Raw genomic sequence first — 23,987 nt, forward strand, 5'->3', positions numbered from 1 at the left:
CCCCCTCGCTTCCCTTCTAATTGAGACTCTGACTGTTTGGAGTTCAGAGGTTACTGTCAGTGTTCACATTGTTCAGTAAATAACCAGCAACGGCCAGATCTGAACGAGCTGTCAGGGGCAGGCAGGATGGAGACGGGGGTTTGGTCGTGTCAGTCTAACCCCCAGCCTTCCTTCCTCAAACTGTTTTTCTGAGGTTTTATGTGCAGAGGCTAGAGCCAGTTAGAAAGCTGTAAAAATGTCCTCAGATGTTGATGGCTTTTCAAGCCCATGTGACTGCAGATGTGACAGGCGCTGCATTGGGATTTGCAGTCCCTTTCTCAGGCGTCTGCTTGTTTTAAGTGATTCAAGTGATTTTAAGTGACTGTGTTACTCAACTTGTGGTGACTGCACTTTGTTCACTTCAGTTTTATTTATGTAGCGCCAAATCACAAAAACAGTCACACCAAGGCATTTAATACTTAAACCCCAACCAATCAGATGATCCCCTATGAGCAAGCGCTTGGCGACCGTGGGAAGGAAAAACTCCCTTTTAACTAGAAGAAACTTCCAGAACAACCAGGCTCACGGCTGGGCAGCCATCCGCTGAGAGCAGTTGGGGGTGAGGACACATGGAAGACTGCCTTTGTCTGCTGTCATGGAAAGTAGCTTTCAGATTTGCGGACTTAAAATATCCACGTTACTTCCGGAATCCTGGTTTTGTGTTTAGATTCCTTCAAATACGCCTCACACTGTGAACAGACAACTAGACCTGGACAAGTTTGATCAGTAACAGACACAACCCCTTCTAGATTCTGTACTTCCCACCAGCCTCCCTCTATTCCCGCCTCCTCCTCTGAACACACCTGTATTTTATTGCAGTAACTCCATTTCAGACATGACGACATGACACGCACCCCCTTCAACAATACCACACCCCTGACCTCTGTCGCGACCGGGTCACAGGCAGAAAGGACATGGAAAGCAAATCATAGATGCTGGTATGAGAATAAGAGGAAGACAAAGGTTTAATGGGTTTGTAGAAAGGCAGAGTGAGGGAAGTCATAAGTCAGGGTGCAATCAGAGGTCCTGGTTGTAAACCATCTGGCAAGACAGAGATGAAGAAAAAGAGAGCAAAAGCAAATGACATCTCCTAGAATGCTGTGGATCAATCATGGAGCTGGCCCCCTCAGCTTTATAAATGTAAGCTTGGATTCTGTCACATCTGGAGCTTTTGGAAAGGAGGGTGTTAAACTGTTTATAACCTGATCACTTGACTTGGATCGCAGACAAACTGTAGTGTCAAGTGGCCTGCATGTGTGTGAAAACATTATGCTTCCACGTACTGCAGGAAATGAAAGATGAGAGAACCATTTGCACATGGGGATGCACATCTCAGAGCGGATCTGTTGTCAGGGGTGCAGCAGATCCCTTTCTGTTATTGTTTCAGTGCATTAACAGGTCAAATGACTTAAGTTTTAAGGTATGTGACCAAGTCGCTGTGGAGGGTTTTTTTTGTAATTTTTTTGGCCATTACACGATGAATGGCTCAACATCTCATTGAAACTACCATGGGCAACTGCGGCCTGATATCATGCCATTTCTAACCTCTCGGTGTTATATTACAGGCTGCAGAAGGAAAACTGACGAGAAGCCAGTGAGAGATTCCCACCGTGAAATTACAGCCAGGAGATCTTCATGGCTATGAGTGTTGGCAGCTTTCACTAGTGCCGTTTTTTATGTTCTGGAAGTGATTTTTTTAAACCTTCATCTGGATCATACGGCTACAAAACACTCTTATTTATTTGAGTATTTTCTCGAGCATCAAATACAGGAAACAAGTGTTATTTTTGCAATATTTCCAGCATAATATGGGGCTGAAAAATATCACTGCAAATGTGAAATAATGAAATCAATTTTCCATGAGACATGCATTGGTTACATGAAAATATTATGTGGTGTGTGGGCAAGGGGGGAAACATTCGGTGGGGTGGCCAGAAAGACTCCAGGCATAGTATCAAATCATTTCTCTCTGCTATGGTATGGCAAATCAGACATGCTGATTTTTTTTTTTTTTTAATATATACATATATAGTAAGAGTTGCCATGACAACATATGTTTCCACTCATAAAATATTACCACTTCTCCCCTTTCTTAAACACATAGACTGGCTCAATCAGTGTTTGTTTGAACATTTTGTAAACATTTAGCACCGAGTAGCGCCAAAGAAAAAGCTAAACTACATTTAAAGTAATAATCTGGGACATTTTCATATAATCACATATATCTATAAACAAATATTTTCTACTCTATTAATGACTGACATAACGCGAAGCGATCCGTGCTCGTGACTTGTGGTTGGTAATTCTTTCCCAGGAAACCACTTGTGTGTTATATTTCTGACAGCAGATGAAGAGCGAGCTCTGATCATAATCAAGGATAAATGAATGAGTGCTACAGTTCTGCAGTATGCTTGACTGAAGCCTAATAGAAGTATAGAGGAGGAATGAGCTCATGCAGCAAATAGCACAGACTATCTTGAAAGCCACGTTGGAAAATTAGTAATAAAGTTCTTCATAAACACTACTGTTACTTCTTGTTAGATTCTCACCTTTGCAGGCTCGCCTGTGGGTGATTGGTCTGGCCATGTCCCTGTAGAAGCCCTCCTTGCAGTAGTGGCAGTGGCGTCCTGCGGTATTATGGCGGCAATTCATGCACACCCCGCCACTTTTCCTCCCTGACAACTTGTACAACTCCATGTTGAATCGACACCGGCGGGCGTGGAGGTTGCAGTTGCACGCTGCGGAGGGAAAGAGCAAAGCCGTTATGGTATTGGCAAGGGTGAGGAGGATAGATACAAAAGTTTACAATAACTTCTCAGTATTTATCTTAGGGTTCAAACATAAATTTAGCAGGCTGAAATGTTCACATGGAGCACGCTCAGCAGTAAAATATATCCTTACTGGTGGGGTATGTATATCACAAGAGAGCTGGGAAAGATTTTCAAGTAAGGCAGTGTAATAATAATAATAATAATAATAATAATAATAAGTGGTTTATAATCTATGCTGCATCTGTGGGCTTGGCTGCTATTCCAGAACTCATCAATCAAAAGTGATATTTACAGAGCTCATTTTCCCCATTTCATAATTAATGAATTCGGCTTCTCTCAGCCCATTAGTTATTAATCACTGGAAAGAGAGACATTAATTTCATGAATCACTGATGAGTAAAGACTTCTTAGATCTATTAAAAGCGAGACCAAATCAGATATAGGAATGGGCTCGAGCTAGCTGTCTTCTAAATGAGGCGAGCAGGATATATGGGACATGTGAGGGGTGGTTATAGCTCTCCCAGTTACCCTTGAAATCCAGCTGGTTCCTTAATGTCTCTTTTGCTCACAAGTCTTTTCCGTTGATTCCTCAGCATAAAACTGCGTTCACCAACTCTGACATTATTGATAAACTCTTTTCATTATCTAAATGTGGGGGTTTTGCATTTGAGAAGTCTAATGAGAAACCCACACTTCTTGCTTGTGTAAGACTTTGATCCAGAACTTCTGCTGGTTAAATCAAAGTCAGACCTGGAACCTGAAGACTTGGCCGTGGCTTCAAAGTCAACTGTCGCTGAGCTTAGCTTTAGCTCAAAGTTATCTGCAGATGCATTTGAAAAGCGGTAAACAACAGCAGAGCTGTTTGAGTGAAAATGTCAACAGTTGTGGCAAAGCAGAAGTATTAGAGGATCACAACAGAAAGTGATATTCATTAACTTTAGTCAAACTGGAGAGGCGTCAAGGAAATAGATTTCACTACACAATAAATGTTTAGAATAAAACAAGAAGGATGTAGCAACAGAGACTAAGTTAAAACACACTGGGTGAGGGTAAGGCGCAGAGGGGTCAGTTACAGAAACATGTGAAATGTATATTTTCTGTCTTACCCACTCACTCCGTGTATACATGATCATATTTGCAGGGCTACAAGTTTGACACCATCCTCATGCCAGATGGATAAACATGAAGCTAGCGAGAACAGCCTCTTACGAGGGCCAAACACCTAGCCTGGCTCTGACCGGCGGCAACTAAATCTGCCAGCCCTCACTAATTAACACATTATATCTTGTTTGTTTGTAGAGCTATTTCTTGCCCAGGTGCAGTCACTTCATGAGGACACGTCACCACTCTGAAGTTGCTAGGCAAAAAGCCGAGCTACTAAGGTACTACGGCTGTGTATGAATTAAAGAGCATAAAAATGGTACATAACACACCTGCAACACCTGTAACCACAACATGGTACCTTTACACCTTTGTGTTGAGTAAGTAAATAAAAGTTTGTAAGAGCTTTTCACAGACAGTATGTACAAATACATTGTACACAGACACAAAACAGTAAAATAAATAAGAAAATTAAGTAATTAAGTGCCATAATGGGCAATGAAAACAGGTAGTTTATAATCATCATCATCATCATCACCACTACTACTGAATAAAATTTTGTCCAACGTCACTTTTATGTTCTATGTATTAAACCCCCGCTTTTATAAGTTTTTAGTGTTTATATAAAGACCAATTAATAATTAATCATCTTTTAAATGACTCTGTCACTCCTTTAAAACAACAATGCTGTTCCAAAGATTTGGGAAATATCAGTTTTTTTTATTTTCAATTATATAAATCTTTTCAGTAATTAAGTTTACTACTGACAAAATAAGAAACCAGTTGTAGAACACAGAACTTTTAAACTTATTTTGTTACAAGTTCGTAGAAAATGAGATCTCAGTACCCATTTCATTACAAATATGTAAAGGTGGACTATAAGTGATTTAGAAAAATAGAGATTTACTCAAACTGTGTTCAGAAACTACCTTAAAAACGACTTATAAGGGCCTTCCATAACGTCATGTCACAACTACACAGTCCTCATCTTCAACAAAGCCCCCCCCCCCCCACTCCATGACCCTTTACTTCTTTATTTTTTGGTTTGAGCCTGTAGCTCTGTAAAGCTCTTAGCTATACATCTGAAAAAATACTACAATCAAACTAATGTTTAGTGTTGGATGAATGCAGTACACTTTACCCACTCTTGCCTGATCGGAAAACACTGTTAGCATGTTGCACAGCTAATCTGGCAACTATTTGCACGACCTGAGTATATACGCCTACTCACCAGCGTTGTGTTAGAATACAAAAGGCCAGCAAAAAATGCCTTTAATACTGAGCCTGCTACAAGTGGGTATTTTCATGTCTCTTCATGTCCTGTAGTGCGGGCTAAACTCAGTTAGCCCGATTGTACATAAGTGGAAAATAAATAGCCATAATGCAAGTGATTTCAGAAATGGTAACTCTATTATGTGAAAATTTAGTGCAGCATTTCATTCTGTAAGACTCTTTCCTTGCTCTGGGTCCAGTTCTGGTTCAGACGTGTGGCTGAATTCTGGAGTTTTGTTACAAGACAGTGAGTAAGTCTATACTTACAGGATCTGGGCTTATGGCGGGTAACCAAAGTTCTTTTGCTTTACTTTTCCTGTTCTGAGATATCTATTGCAATGGCAGGAGAAGGCACAGCGCTGTTCCAGATAAGCTGCCACTGCCAAGGCCCCTATTTTATTTAAGGGAAACTTTATAAAACACAGCAAAGACCGTGTTTGTACAACCACTGCAGGATGAGAAATCCGTTTTGTATTTTAAGCTGACACTTGACATGCACATTCTTGAGAGATATGAGACTTAGATGAACTTATAATGATAATGGTATAATGTGTGACCTTTAAGACATATTTCCCAATAATTTACAGATGATTTTCATTTCTCTGCTCCAGCCAAGGTCAGTTCTCCAGTACTATTAAGTTCAATGATCTGAGCCTTTTGCAATCACTTAAAGGACAACTTCACTGGAGGAGAATCCCTCAAGCGCAAATGTTAAGCAATAAGTACCCCACATATGGTGAGCAATACATATCGCTGTCCACACTCAAAGGAAAGCCTGGCACCTGGTTGGGAAAGAGGCCAAGTCTCCCCCCGACTCACCCTCTTGCGGGCCCTGGAAGAAAAAGGGGAGCACATTCCCAGACTGTTTCCCAATTCCATCTGGTTATTATGTTGCCCAATTTGTATGGAATCCTCGAGCTAATGAAAATACTGTTTTATGTATAAATTCATATCAAGGCAGCGCTGTTTGTGTAGAGACCCTGCTGGATTTATTTGCTGTGCTTTCATACTCTGGAGAGTCCAAGATCAGAATTAATTCTCAACCCTGGAGAATTATCCAAAATGGAATATGAAGGCAGTGTTAGGGGAGCGGGGCAATTTAATCCTGAACAAAGTTTGAAAAATGAGTTCAAAGCCTTTTAACCCTTAGTCTGCTCTTAGATGGCGAGATGGTTGGTCCCAGGTTTGAGTGGGAAAAACAATATACATCGACTGGTGAGAGACTCCCTGCATGTGTGTGTGTGTGCATGTGAAGATCTAAACAGCCTGTCCAACTTCTTCTAAGGGAAATGTGACAAAGAACACACACGTCACACTGAGTGGCTGGGGCTGCAGGGGTGGAAAGCGGGTGGGGGCATGGAGGTAGGGGTCTGTGATTGTGATCAAGCATCTCAGACACACACACAGCTGTGAGCACTTGTGACCATTAACACCTTGTAGCAGAACATGAAAGCGATGGATCGCGTTTTCTGCCCAGCTGAAGTACCAGCGGACCTCTTATGGCATCCTCTAGATTTACAGCTGTGCAATAAGATCGGACTGAGCTTGGACACGCTTAAGTGTGGAGAATGTAAAAGAAAGCTCCAGAATTTAACCTTTAAATGATTTAGCACGTGTAGCTGCAAAGGATTTAACGACATCCAGACATTTTGTCACAGGAAGAAAGAATTGGAAAAAGTTTAGTATCTGACAGTAAAAGAACGACGCAAATGGGGATGGATGCAGAAAAAAAAAGTGCAGGAGAAAAATGAACAAATCCCAGAAAATCAGCACTAAAAAAAAAATTAAAAGCAAGTAGGTGTTTCTATGCTACCTGCATGTGTTTTTTTTCCTGCACTTCACACCCTGCGTGCTGTTAACTCAGAGCTACAGCTGCCCCAAAGATCCTGGAATGTTTATGGGTTTGTTTTGAAGTGCCTACGCACACACACACACACACACACACACACACACACACACACACACACACCACCTCCCACCAAAATGCCACCCCCTACCATCACCACCACTGCACACCCTCTCAACCAAATTAGGCTCAGCGGGGATAACTGAACTCTGTTGAAGACCATTTTTCAATTCATTAACACATCAAAGCTTCCGTAGTAGTGCTGTGCATAAAGACTCATTTTTATCTAAAGGAGGAAGGGGGGGGGGGGGGGAGTCATTTCAGTATGGGGGAGGACTTCTGTGGGTGGCAGCAAAGTCAGCAAAGACTCTGTGATTGCCCCCCAAAGTGAACGATTTTCCTCCGTGGGTCAGTGTCCAATTCGAAGGATGCGTAAAGCTGGTTTCTCGTGTTGTCGTGGAAATCAAATAACAAACACAGGCTACAGGCTTGGCAAACGGAGGGATGCGGAGACCAAAATAAAGGGAGGGAGGAGGAGAACCCTTTGGAAAATTTTAGAGCAATGAATTGTTTCACCACACTGTCATCAAACCGAACGGTGCCAAGTGCAAAACTTTCATCTGCGGTTCTTGTTTCGACCCGGTACCTTCCCCCTACACAGTTCGTCATCTTAGGTGATCTGTGTTTTTCAAAACAAGAGGAAATATTTCGAGATCGAGAGGAAAAAAAATTAAACACACACCACACCACTTAATATCGGTTATTGTGTTAAGATGCCTCTACGAGGAAATGTGCTCCGAAGAGGTTCGCGTGTTGACTCGTCAAGTACGAATGCCAAATTGGCCATTAAAGACTCTGCTCAACAACAACAACAAAAAAAAAATGCGAGCGTGTTTGTGAGTGCATCACCCCTCTTGCATCCACTCCATATCTCCGGGATAAATCTAACCTCGATTTTCCTTCAGGCCGAACAAAAGCCAAGCCGTACGTATACAGTGAGCACAGCCAATTGATTTTGGATGCCTGTGCGAAACACAAATCCCATGGCTAAAATTGGTCCTTGAAAATTGGAGTGCGCTCACACCAACCACCTTTCCCCTCTTGGCCCATGCCACAGTCCAGACTTGCTTGCAGCAGCCCCCCTTGGGTGCTCTCTTCGCCTGGCCAAACAGGCTCTGCTATATGGGCTGCTGCCATCATGTGTGTGTATGTGTGTATGCCAATGCGCGTGTGTGTGTGTTTGGGCCGAGTTCCACCTGGCTGCTCCAGCCACCTGCTCAGGGCACCAAGGGGAACACCCGGTTAATTAGCTCCTTATTATAGCCAAGCCAGTGTACAGTGTGGACACACACACACACACACACACACACACACACACACACACACACACACACACACACACACACACCAGTGATAAGTGCCTCAAGAGGTAATAACTGCCCACAAAATAATATGGACTGAGGGTAAAAAAAAATAAAATAAAAGTCATAAGCAGATGTAAGCTCTGCTGGATCTGTAGACTCTAATGAGCTGTGGACATCAAGCTGAGACAATGACTTAAAGAGTCAGAGCTGAGGACTAACAGGAAATCCGGCTGGGTGCATTACACACTCAGTACAGTATGCAAGAGCTTCTTGTTCCCCCCCACCCCATACACACAGACATCTTTCAATTTCAGATATGATACCACTTCTCAGACTTCCCCTCCCTCTGATGGGTTCTGTGGTTAGCCTCACGCCGCTGGCTTAAGAGCAAGCTCTCAGGAGCCCTTTTGAACTTAAGAGTCCCCTTAATACCTCTGCTACCCCTCCTCTCTTTTTACTTTCATAAGACCCCATCTCAAATGCTGGTCGCTCGTCTCTCCTTTGCTCGTTTCCTGCCTTGGCCCTCGCTCTCGTCCACCTTTTTCCCTGCATCTCCACTTTCTCTCTCTGGATGGCATCAGGCAGGGAGAGATTTTAACAAGATTAGTCTGGAGGGTTGCCAGGTTGGGGGCCTGGTGTCAGTGAGATTTGAGTCCTTAGCTCTGTTTCCCCTCACTGGTCCACTTCACATCCCTACATCGTTATCTCTGTCCTGCCACTGCCTTTGCTTTCCGTCTCTTACTTGCTCTTTTTTTCCTTGTCACAGTCAATAAGATGCAATCAGGAGAAGCAGCAGAGGATGTTGTGCAATCAAATCATCATGGAGAATCAGTAAGAACCAATGTAAAGTGCAGCAGTTTTTACTTTTTGCCTTGACTCTTGGCACACACATGCATGATGTAGCCTCTGGGCATTGCACGAGATGCCCTGTTTGGGTTAGAAATAGAAATAGAAAGTGACAGATGGAACATACTGTGAAAATTCACCACCTTGGCCAGAGATGACAGCAGAAATGGTGGAGAACCGTGGCTCAAACCCCAATAATAGCTGAACATTTGAAGCGGCTTTGGAGTCGTAAAGGTGATGTTTAAATCAGCAGTGAGAAGCAGAGGTAGCCTGACTTACAGATCCGGTCTGTAAGATGTATTCATGGGCTGAACTTCCTCAGTGGAGATGGATGCAGTCTTCTTTTGACTTCACTTCAAATTGCAGTACACAAAATGCAAACGATGCCAGCGACTGATTGCTTAGATCAGTCTATTTCCCCACCGTCTGAGTCAGGTATAGACATGAATGAAAACCTGTTAAAAGGGAGCTCATACTAAAACATACTTTCTTTTAATACCCTCTGAAACTTGTTGCCACCAGCAATACCGGCTGGCAGCCAAAATACTACTTCTTTCTTCTTCTTTTTCCAGGCAAGAGAACACAAACACTTGCAACAACATATGAAGAGGAAAAACATTACGAAATGACGAATTCAGCGATAGAAGGAGGAGGCTGATATCAGTGAGGCGAAATAGATGAAATACAAAACAGCAGGCGTGAGTTTGTCCAGGCAGAAGAGGGAACACTGAAGTGTGTGCTACAACGAGGACAGAGAGCAAAGACAACGCTGGAGGTGAAGGGCACCTCAGGAGGTGATTGCTACCATCTGTGGGTGAGAGTTGATGTGGGCCTGGGAAAGCAGGGTGGGCACACACACTGCAGCTCCACCAGTTTGCTTTGGCACCGGGATGAAATGCTACATCACACTTCCAGATTACATGTGGCTCTCACACATGCACAGACGCGAGGAGATTCGTACGCACACTAACGCGCACTCCCTTGGCCTCGGGCAGCCGCGGAGCATCCAGCATTCTAACCCGGCTGACATTAAGCGCTGTTATTTGACACTTTGCTGTCCTGAACGTTTGTTTAACCGCGCTTCATTCTTGCCAGGAAGCCTTTATGGGTGGCTTTGCCGAATGAGAACTGCATCAGTCCCTTGCGGGTTGGCCACGAACCAAAGCTGCAATACTGACAGAGGGAATAAAAGCAAAGAGCAAAGCTTACAGTCAAAGTGACCAAATCCTGCTGTCCTAAAGGACCTGCTTCAAATTCTTAAAGCGCGCGCACCCCACCAAAACAGAATTCAGAGGCCTAATGTTATGTTTGTTGGCCTCGCCATACCATAACTCTCGTGTCTCACGCTAACTATCCCAGAGGCATGATTTTAAAAACAACATTCTGCGGCTGTGTAATTATTTGAAAGCACAGGAGGTTTCTTTAAAAAAAAAAAAAAAAAAAAATCACTTTCTTTTGCTCACCAACCCCCACGCCCCCTCAACAAGCACACATACAAACAAAAGTAACTGAAGCATCGTTTCCCCCTTTGCCTCCATGGCAAAGGCAGCGGAGGTCACTTAGTGAAATTAGGAAAATGGAACAAACGTACATCCTTAGCCATCTATATTTAGCATCTTACTAAGATTCATTTCATAATGGCCTCTACAGTCAGATTAAAATAATAATAATTAAAAAAAAAAAAAAAAGTTCAGCTGACCATGTTGTACCAGTTTAAGGTACCAAGTGCTCTGGTGATGTTAGCTTTTCATTTCAAAATAAAAGCACACAAACGTTGCTCATCTGTGAAATCAGTCGCTGATGCATCTTCACGCATACTGTGCCATGCTTTCATGTGTGGGATGTTTAAGAATGAGGTCATTTCTAACAAGTAAGTTTCTAAAAAGTGTCTTGATGAATCTGCTCCATGACTGGAACGCGGGCCTGACCTCTGCTTGGCCTTGGCGGAGGTGAAGGCGGAGGAGGACGAGGAGGAGGGGTGCTGTGAAAGGATGGAGGCCTATTTTGAAATTCTAATAAGGATTGAATAACCATCTGCCCCTTGTCAGTGAGAGAAATGAAAAGGTGGAAAAAGAGATATAAAAAAAAAAGAGGAAAAAAAAAGCGGCGAATTTGCGCTTCTGTGGTCTTTCAGAGTTTCCAGCTCTGAAAGCTTCATCAGAGTAATGGTTCTGAGCATGTGTTGCTGGCCGGCCTCTTGCTTTGACACCACTGCTGGATCACACTGCTTTCCCTAAGAAACCCATCTGTCAATGTCCCCCTAATTCCAGCTAATAGTTTCCAAAAAACATAAGCTGAGCCCACAAAAAGCCACAAGCCCCCTGAAAAGCTTGAGAGGGTTTGTGACAAGACTCGCAAAAATCTGTCCGTTCTGCTTCTCCTTCCTCTTCCGCTGTAAAAGTCACATTTTAATAAGACCACTGTTTCATTAGTGAAGCAGACATGATCTAATAGCATCTACATATTATATAACAGCTAATAACTTTTTTCAGAGGTAATAACTAATTTGTGGGATTTCCTTCAGGTGATGACATGGCCTGAGGTATAACGAGAGTCTACAGTGAAAAGGTCTTTGACTGATTGGTTGTTTAATTTCAAAATTAAACCCTCTTGTGCAGAAAAAAAGAAGAATACCATATCATTCATTCCCTCCGTGGACCCAGTGTGTCAAATTTCCTACTCAAAACATTCAACACCATGCCCAAAGACGTCAGCAGAGCAGAAACACTCGGCTTTCGCTGCTAACCGCAGCTCACCTGCATTTCTGGCAAATCAGACGAAACAGCAGTTCAATCAGTCTTTAAATGACTTCCCTGTTTAATGCATACCAGCGCGCCTGGCTCAACACTGGAAGCAGATCTGGCTCGGTGGGCCACTGGGGGATGGATGGTGTCTGGCCCCGAGCTCGCAGCGTCCCAGCAGTGCTCTGGACTTCCTGCAGGTTGAGTACAAATGAGGGAGAGGAAGGGCTGGAGAATAGAGCAGCTTGTTGTTGCAGCCAAACAGGGCCGAGACGGCTGTGGACACAGCCAAGAACAGAGAGCTACGAGACCATAAATTATCATCTACTCAGGATGTCACATTGTCGTTGACTCCACAAGAGGGCTCTTCATCTTACGGTGCGACTTTGGCAGATTCAATTTATGGCATGATCTAGTGTCTCATATTTTTAAGTTAACATAAAGTATTTACATTACGAGACCGGCCACGCCAGCAGAAAAGCCCACACTCCATCACAACCACTAACCAAATAGCTCTTATCCATCTGTTTCCTTATTCTCTCCTGTGGCTCGGACGCCGAGCAGATAAATCACAGATTTTTCCATCATGTCTCCCTCAATACAAACAGACACAATCCTTTACGAGGCTGCCCTCTCCGACTACTACAGCAGGGATTTGTAAACCAATGTCTCGAGGCAGGATTCATAGAGAGGGAGGCGGCAGATGGGCGTGTGTGCGCATGGCTTGTGTCTGGAGACGCTATGCGAGTTTGCCAAGAGCACAGACAGAAATCCTGGTGCGGGGCATGTCGAACATTTAGCAAAACCCAAGTTCTGTTGGAGGCGATGTTCACGTTGTGCATGTTAAGATTTAAGTCAAGACCGATAAGACCAAAACCTTGCACAACATTTAAAAGGAACTTGAAAGGGTTAAAAAAAAAAAAAAAAATCAGCCAAGAGGCACATAATTTCTCAAGAGCCGACTCGGCTTCAGTGGCAGGGTGCAAAACAGCTTTTGATGTGGCTCCAAATCTGCCCACTCTGAATTCCTCATTACCCACAAACCACCTCCCAATCAGCTTAACTCCGTCACCCCTGCACGGAGGATCGTGACCTTTCAGACTCTCCCTCCAAACCCAAACAACCCCAGGACCTCTTATGACACCTAAGGGACTCCTCCACTATGTAACTTACCACTCTTACCCCCCCAATCAGTTTGTGTAACGTCTCAAAAAGAAAAGCAAGCAGAGAAATCGACAAGGCACGGCAGCATTTTTTTTTCTTAAGGGGCTTTATTTATACACTGAGAAGCCTCTTTAAAAGGCCCTCCTGCTACTTTAAGAATATTTTGGAAGTGGTTCCAGTGGAATAGGCTGTAAAAAAAGCAAAAAAAAAGAAGCTTGTGGAACGTGAAATTAGGGACAACTGGGACTGGTTTGTTGGCAAATCAGGATGTGTGATCAGGTATAGCGTGCGACTAGCAAAGACCTTTAACTGCCCTGTATCAACACTGGGATTAGGTCATCGTAGTTGGCCCGTGGAGCCGGGCTATTTAGGCCAGAACTTCTGGGTAAAAGTGACATATCAATCCCACAGAGATGAGATCTACGGAAAGCGGGCGTAACACTTCACAAACGGCTACGGGACATTTGAAAGAGGGCGTGCGCAAAAGTACGAGGGCGAAATCACTCAGGGATTGACAGGATATTGTTACAGAAAGGGGTTAGGTGTATGTGTGCCTGCATCTGTGAGCCGAGAAAGCGAGGGCGTCGAGGAGGAAAAGCCAAAAGTAAGGTTGAAATCTCCCGTGTCAGTTCTAAGTCCAGTCTAAGGCTAGAACGGCCTCGCTTCTCTGGCTCTGTCACTCTCTGCCCCCTTTAAACAGATTTGGCTCTGTTCAATGCTAAATATGAACTCAGGCCAGCTCACAGGGCAATTACAACATGTTAGAAAAATATACTGAGTTTTTCAATGTTCTGCTCCTGTTTCTCCCCCCTCCTTCTCTGGCTGTAATTTTATTTCATAAAGGTTAAAGCAGGGACAGTGGTTTCTAATATGGTTTTATTTTGCTACGCTAACACATTTTTATGACAAGCAAAATTGACCTGAATTGAGTTCAACGTAAGTCTATTCACACCAACAGAAGAACGCTGTAAAAAAAAAAAAAATAATAATAATAATAATTATATATATATTTGTGTGTAACCACCAAAGAAACAGCCACACATTAGAGGATGAATCCTGATAAAAACGCTAATGTGACATGTAAGCAAGACCTTTGTACAGCCATAAAATTGGTGTCATAGAAAGGCCTGATCCTATACAAAGGTAATCTACTTACATTACAAAAATTGCCACAGAAATTGCCATGATTTTTCTTGGCATGCTTTCAGAGCATGTCTGGATGACTTTTACTGAGTGTGTCGTGAGGTGACGGCAAACGCTGCCAAATAACATTCTTGGAAGTCTTAGCCGTAGCCGTGTGCCAATGAGTCGAGCTGTTGTCATCCACTGTTTAGACTTGCTTGTGCAAAACAATTTTTTCCTTTTTTAAATAGACAAGTTCAGGATGTAGTTGAGTGCAGTAGCCCTGTTTTTCTCTACTGGAACAGTAAATGCAAGAGGCTGATGAGAAATGAAAGGAACGTATGGGCTTGTGTTTTGAGAGACATTGCCAAAGTTGTCAGCGCACAACTCTTCACCTGTATAAACAACATAATGTTCTGGCAACATCATTAATTACTCTTATGACAGTCAAACACAGGTCTTCCAACTCATATTTATCCTTTTCTACAGCTCGCTCTTTCTCTGTGTTGCTTCTGTATAAAATCATTTTTGGTGCCCTCTCAGTTCAGCTCACGTCCTGAAAATAACTGTGCCGTGAAAAGACGCAACAAAATAGACAAACATTGAAATTTTCAGGCATTTCCTAATTTTCATCTGCTCAGCTAAGACATGCAATCAGAACTTTAGATGCAGCCACTGTTGCACTGATTTTTGCGCCACAGTGTTGTTCAAATTCAGACTTTTTTATGATTGTCTGCAACCTGAAGTAATGATCCCATGCAATATCCAGATTATATCCACGAGATATCTAGAGCAGAAAAACTAAAACATTGTTAAAAGCACATAACGGATGACAGATAAGAAGAGAGACTTACGCAGACATTCATTGGCCTCGCGAGCATTGGCCCTCTGCCAAGGTCGGTCATAGTGAAAGGGCTTGCAGCGGTCACATTCAGGTCCCTCCGTGTTGTGTTTGCAGTCACACACCAGTTTACCTTCCTTGTCTTTCAGACAGCGTGAGGCATGGCCGTTGCACTTACACCTCCCGCCCACCTGGAAGTCTCCCACTGCATAGAAATAAGTTGGGAGTGTTGATGTCACTGCCATGGGGTCATCATCCCTCCCTCCAGTGTTGCCTCCGGCCCCTAGTACCAACTCCCGGGGCATCTGCGGCCGGCTAAAGACCACACGGATATCAGTGACGGTGACCCAGTCCTGAAGAACTGGGCTGTTGTCAAAATCTTTACCAGAAGGCCGTCCATCCAGAGTGCTGAAAGCTATAAGCCCTCCAGACAGCGGGTAAAGGTCAGTGTGACCATCTGTGCAAAGAGCTTCCTGCTCATTCTGCTTGGTGATGGTTGCTTTGTTGGGTCGGTTGTACATGCGGCGGCACTGCGAGGAGTAGAACTGGTAGGGCATCCAGCTTTTGCCATAGTCCATGCTTTTGTATATGGCCAGGGACTCGGGTCGTGGTGAACAAAACTGCAGGCTGACGTAGGTAATCTCAAATTTTTTACCCAGCGAAAGGGTGAGAGTCACATTGTACGGAGAGGTGTTCAGATTCTCCGACTGCCAGCAGGTGAGGTTGTGGGCCGAGTTGAGGTCGGTGAGGTAGGAAGCCGGGTGGGCACGGCGAGGGTCGGCTGCGTCACAGATTTGGCACGTGCGTACAGAAGGCCGCTCGTCGCCCCGCTCCACCACGCTACAGGAACGGGAGGGAGGTCGGCCACACACGCTGGAAACCATCACCTCCTTGCCGAAGGCAGCATTGATAAACTCAGGGATACACCGGCGTGCTGCACCGGTGTCATCATAGCAGGGGTCTGGAGGAGTCTGCTGTCCTGTGAAGGGATTAGCGGCACTGTGGGTGAAGGTTGAGCATGCCAGGAGGCACAGGCCCAGCAGGTACCTCCAAGGTTCCCTCATCCTGCTCAAGGGGCCTGTGTTTGGATGTCTATGTGCAAGGATGAGGGTATGTGTGTTTGCCCAAGTGTGTAAACTGAGTGTCTGCGTCGTTGCACTGATGTGTCAGTGTGTGACTCCCCCCCCGTGAGTGTGTAATTTGTGAGTCAGTGGAAGAAGAGTGTCTGAGCTCAGTGACCCTTCGCTTCAGGCTGACCAGAGCCTTTCCTGTAAGAGAGAGAAATAAACACAAGGGTCAATGTCATCGACATATTTTACCATAACAGGATAGAAAATGGAAAGTGGCATTGATGTACTGCATAAAAAACAAGCAAACAAAAAACCCAATGTTGCGTATCTTTAAAACCAAATTATACTTCCCCTTATAAAGGAAATTAAATAAAATCTTTTACATTGTACGGCCACAAGTGAATGTTTTCATTGACTGAAAGCCTGTCAAAGGATCAGACAGATGAGGGGCCCGAGAGAGAGAATGTGACCATTTAAAGAGAGACATAAGTGACTGCAAGTAGCTGCATCCTGAATTTCAATGCCGGCCTCTCATTCACTACTCGAGTCCTACGCTATTCAGGTCAAAACTGGCCAAGCCTTCTGGTCATGCTTGAGCAGCATGGCAGAAGTCACCCCATAATCCCTGGTGGTGCGGCAGAGCAGTGAACCGTGTGTGACCCTGGTCAAAGCACTGCTGCAAGCGCTGGTCCTAGAAGGGAAAAAAAAAAGAAAAAGACGGGGGGTGGATTCTACATACGAAGGCCAGGCTGTAGTTACTTGCTAATTTTTGAGGAATTTTACAGGAAATCAACCGTTGCAACGCTATTGTGACACAGTGCTGACCGCAAAGAAGGCAGCATTGTGTTTATTCGCTGAACCAGAAAATTCACCAAAAGTGATGGGTATTTGAGAAATGAACTCCACTTTAAAAGAACTTAGAAAGGCCTCAGTGTCTCACAGACTAAATCTATGGGTCAAGACAGGTACCTGGCTGGCTTCTTTCATAAGCTGAGTGCTTGACGAGAGGCCTCTTGGTCCCCGAGAAAGATCGAGGGGCACAAGGAGAAAAAGCCCCAGAGCAAAGAAAGCAGACAATAGAAAGAGATGTATATGGCCTGAGGTTTCTTCTTCCTTAATCCCCTTTTTACTTCCCTGGATGTCAAGTCTAGAAGAGCCTCATTTTAAAAGTGACAGCGGAGGGGTTGGGAAGGTACCTCAACCGTTTGAATTCAATTACAATGCATCACACCCACCTCCTTCTACCCCCACACTCTTTCTTATACTACAGAATCGTTCTTCATCTTTGTAGAACAAAAAGCTTCATCTGTGGCCAATCAAAAAAAAAAAAAAAAAAAAGTCAATTTTTGTGGATTTTGTCCATAGAAATCCTCAAAAAAAACAAAAACAAAAAATAACACCCACGTGTCCTAATAAATAGGATGCCTCTTCTGTGCTTAAACACCATTCAGCTGATTGTCAAGCATAAATTCAGATGCTTAGAAAAATTAATGTGATGAATATCGATATCAATCTCTGTCACGCATTACAGAGTGTAACCTGTGTGGTGTTAATTTTAGCAACATTAAGCAGGTAATTTTTTTAGGTTTAGGTTTTTTTATTTTCAGTATGTGTGTGTTATGGATACATGCAGGAGAACATTGGATACAGTTTTCACTCTTAAAGAAAAGAAGAAAAGTATGCTGTTAATAATTTTAAAGTAACAGGTACATTTGGAGTATTTGAAAGGAAAGGAGATAAAATATCATACAGGTGTTTTTCTATTTAAACATACAATGTCATAAGGGAAATGCAGTATCTACACAGTATTGTAAAAGGGTTGTGGGCTGTATTATAGAGTATCCGAATGCCCCTATCTTAATGTGAAATTACATAGTTTGAGGTGCAATCGTACTCTGTTGTCCTTCTGTACCTACTGTATGTATGCATCACAACTTCAAATAAAAAGTTCAGAAAAATTACAGAGAACTTTTGGGACATGACAGCATAAGTTGTAGGATTTAGTATAAAGTGATATAGTGGGAAGTTCCCTATATGTGAGTATAGGGAAATACAACCTAACACATCTGAGATGTGAAGCAGACATTCAGAAATAATCTTCTTGGCAAGTTAAAGACCTCAGCATAAGAATAAAAACAACACATTTCCTCTTACACTATGCACAGTGGATTGAGAGGATGGGTCTGCTCATTAATGACTGGACTAAGAGGTCTTGGCAGGATAGATAAGGACACAGATAGGTTGCATGTGTCTGCGGTCAGGGAGGTTAAAGTGGTTACACAGACGGGAGTTCATCAACCAAACGTACTCCATCAAAAGACCGGTCATGGTAAGGCTGGTGGGCTTGACACTCAGTGGGGAGGGCGCAGAGAGGCGGCCGATAGAATTAGCAACTCATTAGCATCCAGGCCGGGCTTCCATCAGAGGCATGCTCATCTGGGAAAATAAACTGTGGGGAGTCTCTGAAGGAGAGAGGAAATAGGAGTGGAAACAAAATAGGAAAAAGGTCTAGAAATTATCACAGGATTGAAGATTTTATGGGCATGTTTAGAAAGAGTTGGTGGGTGGACAGCAGACCAAAGAAAAATAGATGGCATAATCATATATAAGAGTTTTGGTAGGCAAGAAAGGAAAGGGACACGGGAAGGAGAGAAACAGTGAGGGGCACGACAGTGATAAAGCAGAAATGACTGGAGGGAGGGCAAGCAAGGACAGAGATGAATGGGAGCAGTAGGAGAAAGAGGGAAAGTGACAGAGATGGAGGGAGGGAGTTGAGGGAAGGACATAAAAATTGAGAGAGGGTGCAATGGAGGGGAGACAGATTAAGGTAGAGGACTGCACGGGTCTGTGTCTGGACTTTGGATGACTAAATATGGTGCGGCCCATGTGCCTGCCGGGACTCTTGCAGGGTCTGGTGCTGTCAGGCGCGTCTGACAGACGAGCATGTAGGTTAAACAGAGACGGTACAGTGACACGGCTGTTTAATTCCACTCAGTCCGCCCTCCGAAACAGTTGCCAGCATGCACGAGAGACTTATCTCACTTCCACTAAAATCAGCCTTTTGGTATTTTTAATCTCTGCTATGACATCAGCACTGAGGTGTAGCAGGTTGACCTTTTAAATACTAAGAATCTCTTTCAGCAAAAAGTTATCTGCCTATAGCTTTGGCCGTGTGTTTAACAAGCTACGACTTCCCCTCAGTGGGAAAGATTTAGCCTCTCATTAAATGTGGTTCAAGTAGCAACAGCTGCAGTCCAGTGTCTCCGTCTTTCTGATTAAGACGACGAATCCCACACAGAAATGTTGGGTTAGCGAGGAGAGGCTGCAGCTTTTAAAGAGAAACAAAAAGACTTGCAGATTTGCTTACATTGTTCTAGTAAAGAGATATTCTTATTGTTGTGGGAGAAAATAAAATCATGCATGCAATATTTTTACATTATGATTCCTGCCAAGAGTTAAATGAGATGATTAAAACCACTCTCGTTCAAGTGAGTGTAGCAGTTATCCTGGCTCTGTTTAAGTGTTGGAAAATCTGGCTGCCACGTTGCCCAAGCTCACTAATTAATTACATTTGAGTGTAAAGATGTTACATTTAACCTGAGGGTAATGCATCGCTTCCCATGTTGATCTCCTATAATAGCTACGCTTTTGCATTTCACGTTAAAGTTGGCCTGCTTGCAAACCTACTGGCATCATTTAAGTGAGAAAAAAAGAAGTAATTTTAAAATGATTAGCTGGTCGAAGTGCGGTGATAAATACAAACTGCACATTAGGCAAATTGTCACAACAACATTCCTCTGTGGCATAACGGCAATGAAAATCCTGAATGTGCAAACATGCTTTGATCCCAAATCCTGGGCTGTGGCAGTGTTAAATTATTTGCTTATTAGTAATATAGACTCCTTTGGAAATGAGAGAATGAAAATAATATGGGGCTTTTAGAGTGAAAGCCCTCACTCTCCCCCTGCATAGCATGTTTTTAAAGATTACTCAGGCCATTTGGCAGTCGGAACAGATCCAGCGGTTTAAAAATCAAACCAGTGAGCCCAATTAAGGAAGGCTGATGATGAGGGGCAATGGGAAAGGAAATTAGATTAAAGAGATGTGGGCGACGAATAGAGGGAGCAGAAATCCAGGAAGACAGACGAGAGAGAAAGGGAGGAAGAGAAGAACAGGAAGATGACAGGGTGGTCTGGTGGTTTCAGCGGAGACATTCCTGGGAACGTTTTTTCAGCTTCTCGCTGTCACCGGGAGATCATCCCATGTTGAGTTGTCTCTCTTTCAAGCGTGGGCGCCTCTGTCAGAGTTCACAGATTAGGAAAACAGAAGTGGCTGAGAGGCTTTATTTGGCTTGGGTGAAGAGGAGGGCGCCAGGGGAGGTGAGGATAGGAGAGGGACCAGCTGAGCCACTTTGTATCCCAACTGGGAGCCGTTCCTGCTGTTCTGGAGCGACGGTGTGCTGGCTGCACTCAAAGTGGGACTGAATGGAGGCCTTCTGCGACGACCGTCTCAGATGACAGCAAGCTGGGGTCCAAATTGGTACCCTGCTAACCCTCCAGCCTGCTGTATAGTAATCCCTAATGGGGTTATTACCGGCTGCCTGGAATCATGATGGGATTTTTAATAGGCTAACAACAGGGCTACCTCCATTCTCATTATCAGCATGGAAAGATACACTGTATGAATATTACACCGCTGAACAGGAAAGCAACAGGAATCCCCTACATCTACTCCATCCCCTCAATCTTATCCATTTATCAACTACTAGTGTTCTATTTCAGATATCAGGAAGTAGTCACGTTTCACAAGGTTTATTTTAGCTTTTGTGCCACACCTATAAATTATTAATTGATGCCATTTATGAGAGAATAACATAAATTTATATATTTGAGAAAATGGAACCGGCCATAAATGACAGTTCTGATTAATCATGAATCACATCCCTGTCCACTTTGCACCCACACACACACACACACACACCTGAAAGATAAACAAACTTGTCCAGACCAATCAACATGACTGACAGGTTTCAGGTAACAGGGGTCAGATATTATCAGCCTGAATCCCACTTAATGATGTCCATCTCCACGGTCATGAAGATCCTACCATTGGTGTGTGTGTGTGTAAGTACGTGAGGGTGAAGGAAAGTCTGAGTACCTCACTAGCATTCATTAGGCACTGAAGAGGCAGGGGGAGGGCTGAGGAAAGAGGGGTGTAACCTCTCACAGCTGAGGGCGTCATTAGCACGGGGATCACTAACAAATTTTTAAAGCCTGCTTATGTCTCCTCAGAGGGTGTGTGTGTGTGTGTGTATATAATGTGACAAATCCTCCAATTCCAACCTTCAAAACTACTCACCATCACCTTACTGCTATATCAAACTCCTGTAGCTAAAGCAAAGTCCATGAGATAGTACTGGCTGTTTCTGGGATAACACAAAGCCGTTTCAAAGTGTCTGTGTGGCTTGAGACGCAGCAGGCAGATCCACAGAAGATCATAAAACATCCAAGTGAAAAAAAAATTCTCTACCTTTCTATCTGACAGAAAGAGACACCACAGGGAGAAACCCTGAACGCCCAGCAGAGGAATGCAGCAGCTTCTCTGGCCCAGCCCACACCGCCGGCCCCGAGTCTGACAGCAGTTCTTTAAATCAACAGAACCTGATCCAGAACCAAACAGGAGGAGAGACGACAGACAGAGAAGTTAAGACGGCTCTCACAGACTCTGGACGGGAAGCTGTACTGAGCTGCTGATCCTTGTATTTAGTGCAAAAAGTCACGAAAACTGCTGATAGGACACCTTGTTGTATATTTTTGTCTGTTAAAAAGAGGGTTCAGTGAGGTGAGCCTGCTCTCGGTGAGAAAACGAGAAGCGTAAGGGAGTGGAGAGGACATGAGCAGACAGAAAGTTTTAGGCATTACTCATGAATTTACACGGGATTAAAGAGGGTTAAACTGTGAGAACAGAAACAGGCAAAAATACACATCAAATGAATACACAAGACCTTTGGTTTTAGTTGTTTTTCCAACTTAGAGCCTCCACACATCCGACTCATGTGTTTTCTGCTTCACTTTTAAATGTGACTGCACTCATAAAAAGCGAGAAGAAAACACAGTAAGTAGGGTGAAGACGAGTATGAGCTCTACAGTTAAAAAAATATAATAAAATATGATGCATTTAAATAATTTCTTTTTTAGTTTTGACCTTTTTTTAAAAAAACATTTAGTCAGTGACACAAACCAAACATCTGTGGTAAAATAACTGATTTTAAGACTAAATCCTACAGAAAGCTCAACCTTAAATCACACTGCAAAATAAAGTATGTGAGTTAGCAGTTACAAACTCTGAATCTATTTGAGTCACAGCCAAATGGATCATGGATCATTCTGAACATAAGTATGTTGCGTTACAGGATGTGGAACTATTTTCTTGAAAAAAAAAAAAAAAAATCTCCATGAAGCTCCCACGAGGAAAAACTTTTCTTCTGGATTTTTAGCTGACAGGGTAAAAGTTTGGAGTACAAGGACCGGCGTCCAAAAATTTATAGCCACCTATGTCACGCTGTGATCTGTTTTCAAATACAAGAAATATTTCCCCTACATGTGCTGTCAAGATGAGCTTGAGAGAGAGAGAGAGCGAAAAAGATGGATGATATCCTCGGACCACGATGGCGGGCAGACTAACAAATTCCTTTAACACTGGATGAAAGCTATCAAGTAGCAGGATTACAGCGATAATACAGACATGTGAGAAATGCTGAACTTCCCAAAGTGTGGTGTTTTCAGGAAGCGGTTGGACTGGAGGGCTGCCCTACGGAACATTTCCCATGGACATAAGCACAACCCAGACCGCAGCTTGAGAGGCAGGTGAGCCGTTTCTGGGTATGAGAGGAAGTAACTCGTTCAGAGGCATGGAAGGATTTAAGGAGAAGAGAGGTGAACGCTCCTTTAAAACCCTTTGAAGGTTGGCTGCGGTAGGCAGAGCCGCGGTTTTCCCAAAAGCCCCCCTAACAGGAAAAACGGTCTCTTTTCCTCTTTTTTTTTTTTTCCATTGCATAAGAGCAACCTCTACCCCACCACAGCCAAAAGCACGGACCTACTTTGAACTCCAAAGGGGGTGCAAATCGTTTTATTAAGTCCTTGAAATACTCCGAAGGTTGCGTTCATTAAACACACTCCTTGACAAACAAGTTGTATTTACAAGACACTTTATCGGATGCCAAAGCTTGTGACTCAGACAAGCCTGCTTCACCTCTTCCTGTTCTTTCCTCTCCATCTTTATTCATTCTCCCTTGAGGGCGATGTTACTACACCCCAGGGGGATTTCTGTAGGGGAGTTGCCCACAGGTCAGAGGTCATAGTGTAAAGGCACTAACACTTTTCCATCACTATGGATGTGTCTGTGTGTATCCAAGTCAGATAAGTATACTGATAGGAAATAAGTGGGGCCAGATATACGCATGTGGACCACACACACACACACACACACACACACACACACACACACACACACACACACACACACACACACACACACACACACACACACACACTGCATCTGGATGAAATCTGCAGCTAGCAAACGCAGGCCTAGCGTTTGCTGGTGCAGGAAGTGGTGGGATAAAATGTGAATCTCTGCCTCTGGGTCCTCTTCCCACAGCGAGAGCCATCTTGGGTATCACGCTGATGAATGATGGGTATTTTAACAGAGAAGGTAAGCAAGTACAAACACCTAATTTGTCACTCAGAGAGATATCACACAGGCAATTCAGTCAGCAGTCAAGATAGTATTTCAACTTCATTCTCACCTC

General features: G+C 43.6%; 1 protein-coding gene across 4 annotated transcripts in view; it reads right to left on the reverse strand.

Annotated features, from left to right (window-relative positions):
- ntn2 (netrin 2) overlaps positions 1-23,987 on the reverse strand; it is a 44,070-nt gene that overhangs the window by 14,914 nt on the left and 5,169 nt on the right. For 3 of the 4 annotated variants that reach the window (XM_085284313.1, XM_085284314.1, XM_085284316.1), the window contains exons 2-3: positions 15,121-16,375; positions 2,589-2,777 (exon numbers count right to left, since the gene is read on the reverse strand). In XM_085284313.1, coding sequence (XP_085140439.1) covers positions 2,589-2,777; positions 15,121-16,171 — 1,240 coding nt within the window. In that variant the 5' untranslated portion in view covers positions 16,172-16,375. Of the gene's footprint in view, positions 1-2,588; positions 2,778-15,120; positions 16,376-21,706; positions 21,831-23,987 lie in introns of those variants that run through there. The other variant, XM_085284317.1, reaches the window with a different exon arrangement.

The sequence above is a fragment of the Mchenga conophoros genome, linkage group LG8 (genome assembly GCF_057382185.1).
Source record: "Mchenga conophoros isolate Kocher_MC1m ecotype Shallow Benthic linkage group LG8, M_conophoros_male_GT1.1, whole genome shotgun sequence".
In the NCBI taxonomy this organism is placed as follows: Eukaryota; Metazoa; Chordata; class Actinopteri; order Cichliformes; family Cichlidae; genus Mchenga; species Mchenga conophoros.